This window comes from Nicotiana attenuata, unplaced genomic scaffold (assembly GCF_001879085.1).
Source record: "Nicotiana attenuata strain UT unplaced genomic scaffold, NIATTr2, whole genome shotgun sequence".
NCBI classification, from domain to species: Eukaryota; Viridiplantae; Streptophyta; class Magnoliopsida; order Solanales; family Solanaceae; genus Nicotiana; species Nicotiana attenuata.
This window is the reverse complement of record NW_017672558.1, coordinates 3,289-11,864: the sequence shown is the minus strand read 5'-3', so window position 1 is coordinate 11,864 and position 8,576 is coordinate 3,289. Positions and strand designations below refer to the sequence as shown.

Here is an 8,576-nt window from a genome sequence, read left to right as displayed (position 1 = left end):
AACTATGTGATTATTGTGGTTGATTGAAGGGCCCTCAATTGGTTGTGCCTATTTAGTGTGTATTGCTTGGAAAAGGGTACACATTTAGATAGTTGTTAACCAACTTCACTCCTAACGTATATGAGGAATCAATACGAAGGGTTTAAAGGTGGCACTAGGAACAATAAAATCTTGGTACAATCTTAGTGAGCGGTAAACTAGTGCCAGCTAGCGTAGATAGGAAGAATACGTTTAGTAATTGTATTTGATTGGAAAAGAATTACGACACCTAAAGTACTCACGAAGAATATCTAGGCGAATTTATAGGAGACGTGGCGGCGAGGATACCGACGAGGAGGGAAATCGTAACCCTAGACCTTCCCAATCTTGTCTACAACAATTGCTTTGTTAGTAATTAAATTACAACTTTTTAATTACCTTGCTTTTTGTTAGTAAACAATCAACTCATTATTCAATATTTTTGAAGGTTGATTGTTTGAATTCTTCGAAACTAATGGTTGTAATTAATAGGTTAATTCCCTGTGGGATTCGACTCAGGACTTGTAAACCGGATTGTATATGCAACGACCCCTAGACCTCTTAGGAGGCATAGTTGGGAATGATCAAATTTTGGCGTTGTTGCTGGAAAATTAACGGTGTTATTAATTACGGGTAAAAGAATTGTTCGAATTCGTAGTTTACTCGCCTTTCTCGACTTGAAATTATTATATTGAAACTCTAATGTTTGTAGTTTTGTGTGTACATGTGCATGCCTAGAAACTCCTCAAGAACTGGTAAATTGTTTGAAGCATTATCAGATTCTGAGAAAGCATTCAAGGCATTAAATCATACAAACAGGAAGGACAAACGACAACAACACCCAAGAGAACAAATTGAATTAGACATGGGTGACGTTTTGGACAATCAAAACAATATAAATAACCCAAACAATCAGGGTGTCGCACCTCTTGTGCCAGAAGCAGCTTTGTATGATTAGGTACAACCCACTACTAAAAATTTAGCAACCGAAATTGCAGCCCCTCAGATACAAGTAGAGTCATTTTAAATCATAAACAACACGCTACATCTGTTGTAGAACAGGGGACTGTTCTATGGGTCTTACATTGAAGATCCACAAAGCACTTGAAAAATTTTCTGATAATTTGTTTCACTCAAAGGCAACCAAATGTGACACCGAAAGCAATCAAACTGTTATTGTTTCCGTTTTAGTGATTGGATAGACTCAAACTTGGCTTAATTCGCTTCCCATTAACTCAATCACTACTTGGGAGAAATTAATCAAGCAATTTTTGAACAAGTTCTACCCACCAAATAAGACTGCCGAGCAAGTTGATGAGATATTGAGCTTCAAGCAGAAACCAGCTGAAACATTGCAAGAGACATGGGAGAGATTCAAAGGGATGTTGGTTAAGTGTCCATACCATATCATTCCGGATCAGATGCTGGGACTTAGATTTTACATGGGATTTGCAGACAACTTGAAAGCCAACGTTGATGCTTTAGCAGGTGGAGAATTTTTGAGCAAATTATTCAGAGAGTGTAAGGTTCTGCTTGATAAAATGGCTCAAAACTCAGGATGAATGACAAGGGACTCTACAATCACTTTGGTAGTTCACTCCATGGCTGAGAATATGGCTACTATGATGACGCAATTGAGTATCCTCACAAAAAAAAATTGATGTGTCGGGCCAAAAGCAGGTGCACATAGTTGACACGACAAATGGAGGATTATGCACACAATGCATTAACTAGCCATATGTGTGCTCGTGGAGTGGTGAGAGTGAAAATCAGAACTACCAAGAGATTATGAACTATGTGGGAAATTATGGAGGCCAGAGGCAAGGTGGTCACAATTGGGGGCAACAGATTCAGCAGCAATACAATAACAACAACAATCTTGGAGTTATGCGATCACAGGGTCAAGTTGTGCCTTACCAAAGGCAACATAGATACAATCAACAGAATCAGCAGATAGCTTACCAACAGCCTTAACAATAACAGATAGTGAGACAAGATGACGGGTTGTTCAAAATTAAAGGAATGCTGCAACAACTCATTAGGTCCAGTGGAAAAGTGGAAGAAAAGGTGCACCAGATGCAAGAAAGTCACACCAGATGCACGAAAAGGTAGTATCACACGACTTAGCTATCAAGGGCATTGAGATTCAACTAGGTAAAATATCTATTGCCCTTAACGATCGTCCTCAAGGGACGTTACCTGTAGCCACACATGATAACCCGAAAGAGCAGGGCCCGAAGCAGCTGATGGTTGTGAGTCTGAAAAATGGTAGAGATTTTGATTTAGAGCGATAAATTGCTCGTGAAAGCCGACCAACTGAGATACTTGTTCCAGTACCAATTGAGGTATATGAGTCAATTGAGCTAACAGAAGTAAGAGTGCAACAAGCCCAAGAGGAACTAAAGAAAGAAAAAGAGGTTGCAAAGGAGACTAAGAAAGTGCAAGAGAAGGAACTAGAAAAAGTGCCTGAGCAGGATCTAACTCAAGCCACAGGAAAGAAGCAACCTCTAGCACCCTTCCCACAGAGGTTGGCCCAACATCAGAATGATGAGCAATATAAGAAAATCATGGAGATGTTAAAGCAGATTCAGGTGAACATCCCATTGATTGATGCATTGAGGGAGATGCCCAGTTATGTAAAAATGATGAAGGACTTGATGTCTCGCAAGTTCTACTTTCAAGACGTGGCAACTGTTTCACTGACTCAAACCTATAGTATTGTCGTAACAAGACCCATAGTCGAGAAGCTATCCGACCCAGGGAGTTTCACAATTTTATGCACCATAGGTAGCTATGGTTTTGCTAAAGTATTGTGTGATTTAGGGGCGAGCATAAACTTGATGCACTTGTCTATCTATAAAAGGTTAGGCATTAGAAGAGCAAGGCCCACATACATATTACTACAGCTAGGCGACCGAACAGTGAAGAGGCCATCAGGTATTCTTGATGATGTATCCATTAGGTCTCCCCCATTTAACTATAACGACTCGACCGGTTGTTTTGAGCATTTGCACTCCACTCAGTAGTTTGGGGCACGAGTAGCTCCTTATGATGTATTAGGACTTGTGTGCGAAATTTGAGTTTATTCCGAGTTGATTTGATATGTTTCGGCGTGAGTTTTTGAAAGTCGAAAGTTTGAAAGTTCATTAAGTTTGATTTGAGGTGCGTTTCGTCATTTAGATATTGTTGTGTATGTTTTGAGGCCTCGATTAGGTCTGTATTATGATATGGAACTTGTTGGTTTGTTTCGACAGGGTCCCGAGGGGCTCAAGTGAGTTTCGGATAGGTTTGGGTTGTGTTGCGCTCGTTTTTCTTATGTTTCAACGCCATTTCTTCAAGCATAAATGGTAACACATTGAACAAATGAGCTCCAGTTTCTATTTTTGATTGAAGCATTAGATCCGTATCGTAATTACGGAGCCATATAAAAACAAATCGTCAAATTAGGACATCGTATGAGGATTTTATGGTCATTTTACTAAGAATTGAGTTGCTAGATTTTTCAGATTAATTACGAAATTGCCACTGACTGCGTATTTAAAAATCTGTACTATTTTCAAATATTGGAACCAACATATCTCCTTCAATATAAGGTCGAATGGAGTGATTCAAGAGCCTAACTTGACTAAAATTTCACAAGGAATCCATTGGAGGCATCAAAAGGGAGTTTCGAGATCTTTTGGCATAAGAAACGAGGCATAACAGTGTTAAAATAAGGGTTTTGTGCATTTGATATATTTTGAGTTGGGGAGCTTGGAATTGGGCAATTTTTTAGGCGATTTTCAGTATATGAACTGGGTTTCGAGCCGTTCGGAGGTCAGAACGCACGTGACGGCATTCTTGGAGCATCGCTTGGCTTTCTCGGTGTCGGAATTGGCTTGTATAAGATAAGTAACTCTTTTAAACTTAGTGCCGAGGGTATGAAACCCCGAATTTATGTGTTGTGTGATTGGTGTTGAGGTGCCGCACATGCTAGGTGATGGGCGTGTGGGCATTCACCCTGTGAGTTGTGACTTTGTTGTTTCCAGGGCACTGAATAGTGGCCCTATTTTATTGATATCTATATTTTTACCATGTGATAAAATAATTGAGCTTGTACATCATGCTAAATATCATGTTTAGGCTTTATGCAAATATTGTTGGGACCCATAGTGGTCGTTTCTTGCTGTCATCTTATTGATTTCATTGATATATCATACTCAATTGCATTCATGCATTCATATCACATCTCAGTCTCAGTTGTTGCTTATTGATACATCACATCATTGTTTCGGATCAGTTTTCATGACATTGTGAGCCCGTGGGTGAGACTGGAGAGTGATGACTGAGTGAGGCCGAGGGCCTGATTGCGAGAGGTTGAGACTATGACATATGAGTTGTCCGTGCGGATTCTGATATTGATGTTATAGCACGTGAGTTGTCCATGCGGATTCTGTTATTGATGTTATAGCACGTGAGTTGTCTGTGCAGCACGTCAGTTGTCCGTGCGGATTATAGCGCTTGGGCTGTAGGAGCCCCTCTAGAATCTGCACACCCCCAGTGAGCGTGGTTGATTATATTTAGGGATGGATCTTCCCTTGGTATGGAGATGGATCTTCTCCATGAGGCTGGATTGGCATGTTTCTTCGGTACTGGGTGACTTATTGTCAATGATGTATATATTCCGGGATGGATCTTACCTGGGCCATATGGGCCATATACAATACCGAGTGGTTGATTATGATGAGTGGACGGTGTGATACAGTGAGGTTGAGTAATCTAATAGTATGAGTACATGATTCACCTCTGAGGTACACGTGGCATGCATATATGACATACATGCATAGAGACACATTTTCCTCATATTGTACGGTATCACGTCATTCATGACAGTTTTCACACATTGATATGTGGTCATAGGGAGGTATGTCCCACTTGCTATCGGGAAAGAAAATGAAACATCTTATTTATTGTGAAAAGGAGTTTTGGAAAAGAAAATATAGTTTTTCAAACTATCTCATATTTCGCGACGTTTTCGGTAAGGAATTTGGGTTTTCACTGATACTCTTGAAAGGCAGAACTATTTTGGAAAACTGTGAAACAGCTGAACACTTTATCTCTGAGTTACTTCCTTATTTATATGTTTTACATGTTATGAACTGTTATTGGTTATTGGTATTGGACCCGACCTATGTTCCAGCTCGTCACTGCTTTCAGCCTAAGTTTAGGCATGTTACTTTTTGAGTATATGGGGTCAGTTGTACTCATACTGCACTTCCTGCACAGTACGTGCAGATCCCGGATGCCGATGTTGCTGCGTTCGATGGTTACTAGATTTGAAGGCGTACAGGTGTTCCTGCTGTAGCTGCCTCTTGTTCACGGTAGCCTTATTTAATATGCTTTCTATTCGAAAGAGAATTTATATAAAAACATAATTCACAATTTAAATATGATTCTCTAGCATCATCTATTTTTAAGTTTCAACAAGTTAATGAACTAACACATAATTCACCATACAATATCATGATAACTATTATATAGTAAAGACATAACAAAAGCTAATAAATAAATACTTTTGAAATGAAAGATTTATTTAAAATTTACTATCATAGCAGTCTTAGCGGATAACGTGCAATAATTTTTATTTTAATTATGACATAAAATACTCTCAACTTAATGATTTATGATTAAGAAAGAAGTAATTTGAATAGTCAACGATTCGTTAAGAAAATTTGAGGGTTTACACGGTTAGTTACATACAATTGCATAAAGTTCTATTAGGCGAGCCCAGTACCCTGGGCGTTGGGCGTGTCCGGGGCGTAAGCCCCGGTGGCCGAGGTGTAAGTCTCACGGAACTAAGCCCCACACATAAGCCCAGGGGCGTTTTACGAGTGCTCCGCCCCGAGGCAAGCCCCAGGCGAGTCCCAATTCTTCCTTTTAAAACAGAGTTCAGAGATCTCCTATTCTGAAGTTGCACTTTGAAGTGATAAGAACTTCATATCTTATTCTGAATTTGCACTTTGAAATGATAAGAACTTTAGTTGAAACGATTAAAACTTCAGAGCCGATTCTGAACCCTAATTGTAACTTCATATCCGAATTCTGAAATGATCACATGTGAATTCTAAAATGTATTCCGAAGTGGGTAAATTTATAAAATAAAATAAAATTCAAACAACTTAAATAGTAGTCCCAAAATCAGATATTTGTGTACTTCACCATTATATTTCACCCTCTTTTGTTAAAAATAAGCATGATTTGGTTTATTCGGTGCCAAAACAGGCCGCCACCCCATTGCATATAAACACTTGTCGTCGTTTTGCAAATTTTGAAGATTAAAATTGACATTGCACTAATGTGGCCTTTACGTAGTTTTCCTTTTCCTTTTAGATAACGAATAGAAGCGGGTGCAAAGGGGAATTTTACATAATATTTTTTATTCTTGTCCTAAAATGCTTAGAGTAGGCTTTACATCTATAAAACTATAGAGTTGAGATTATTTTCTCGTTATTGAATATGCGTGTATCCAACATTTACAATTATTTTAAATAGAATTGAAAACTATGCCTAAATTTTTCTTTAATAGATACCACTCAAATGTAAAATATTCTTTTATGTAATTATTCATTATGTAAAATAATTAGTATTGGAAAGCTTTGATATATATGCCAAAACTTCAAGACAATTATGAAAGTCACAACAAATTAGAATAGAATATCACTTGTTTCTCAAAGAGAATAGTACTTTCTCCAATTTACGTGCCACTATCACTCTTTGAGGAATCAAATAAAGTTTTCTTTTAGTATAATTTTCTCAAACTCTTTTTAAATATTTTTAATTATTATTAATTATGCTAACTTATAACACTTTTCACGCAGTTTAATTACCATTTTATAAATTTATTTGAAAAACTGGAAGGTTTTGAGCTCGAGTTTACATCGAGAATTATGTGTTTCAACTCCTCGACTTCAAACCACTTCTTATAAAATGGGACTTATAGAATAATTTAGAGTAAAGAATAATTATAAATTTTAACAACTTATTTTACTTTTTGATTTATAGAATCAAAAAAGCATCTGTCTCGAATCAAGGTTTTGAGCTCTAGTTTACATCGATAATTATGTATTTTAACTCCTGGACTTCTAACCTATTTTTATAAAAGATATGTACAATTACACTCACTGACAGAACCTCATACCAATTAATGTCAGCTCCTTAGGTGAGTGATGTGTGGCTATAATTCTATAGTTTCGTACATTATGTGCTTTATATTTTATATGCTTTAATGATAAATTACACTTTATTTGCGCGTAATGGAGTCTATTTTATGTGTATGTGAATTGGAGATGAAAGTAGAGCAAAAGGGATACTTAAACTTTGAAAGTGTGCTCGAGAACAGTGAAAAGGAGAGACCAGGCTTTAGCCTGGTGAGGCCCCCCAAAGGCCAGCTTAACCAGGCTTTAGCCTGGTGACGCCAGGCCTGGGGCATGCACATTCCGAATTTTGAATACTTATTTCGTCTCCTGATTTGACTAGGACTTGGCCTACACGTTTAGGTCTTTTCCTACCCATATAAACAAACCTAAAAACGTCACTTTTGACATAATTTAGACCTAGGGAGAGCACGGAGCTGCTGTGGAGATTGGACAGGGAGACCGACATTAGACCGGAGAAAGGTGCACTGTTTTGAAAAAATAAAAGCCACTTGAATTGAAAAAGAAAGAAAAAAAAATAGTTGTACTGTTGTGAAGAATATTCCTTGATGGTGGTGGCTTTTGATGTAATTGTGCTTAAAGAAGTATGGGGTAATATACATTGATGTGAAGGTGGAGTTTTGATTTGACATACGTATGGGTTTGAATGTTAAAGTATATGTATTAAAGTGCTTAGGGAGGTGTAGTCACTCTTATATTCAAATATATCCTACCCGACCCGCAGTCTACATTACAACCAATTAAAGTCCTACTTGATCCTAGACTGAATGAGCTCGATTAGTAGAGTAGTACACTACGGGCAAGCCTATGGTGCATCTTTTGTAGCATATGAATGTTATTTATGAGAGTGAGTGAATTCTTTCTATCTTGATGTGGAACTACTCTCTTTTGTTGTGTGAGGGCACGTGATTCATGATGGAAAGGTAATGTCATTGACCTCTATGTTAGAGTAAGTGAGTGAGTGGTGAATATGTATTTTAAAGATTCTTGGTGTGATGAGTTAGGGGAATTGCTTAAAAAGGTCGTGTCTATAAGTGTAGTTTGGTTGCTCGAGGACGAGCAATATTTAAGTGTGGGGTATTGATGTGTGGCTATAATATGTGCCTTATATTTTACATGTTTTAATGATAAATTACACTTTATTTGCGCGTAATGGAGACTATTTTATGTGTAGGTGAATTGAAGATGAAAGTAGAGCAAAAGAGATACTTAAACGTTGAAAGTGTGCTCGAGAACAGTGAAAAGGAGAGATCAGGCTTTAGCCTGGCGAGGCCAGGCAAAGGCCAGCTTAACCAAGCTTTATCCTAGCGAGGCCAGCCAAAGGCCAGGTTAACCAGGCGTTGGCCAGGCGACGCCCGGCCTGGG

General features: G+C 38.2%; 1 protein-coding gene across 1 annotated transcript; it reads left to right on the top strand.

Moving 5' to 3' along the window:
* The first annotated feature begins 2,014 nt into the window (after positions 1 to 2,014).
* On the top strand, positions 2,015 to 3,044 carry LOC109213665. Its single transcript, XM_019377492.1, has 2 exons — positions 2,015 to 2,126; positions 2,353 to 3,044. The coding sequence occupies exons 1-2, from the start codon at positions 2,015 to 2,017 to the stop codon at positions 3,042 to 3,044; spliced, it is 804 nt and encodes a 267-aa protein (XP_019233037.1).
* The last annotated feature ends 5,532 nt before the right edge of the window (positions 3,045 to 8,576 follow it).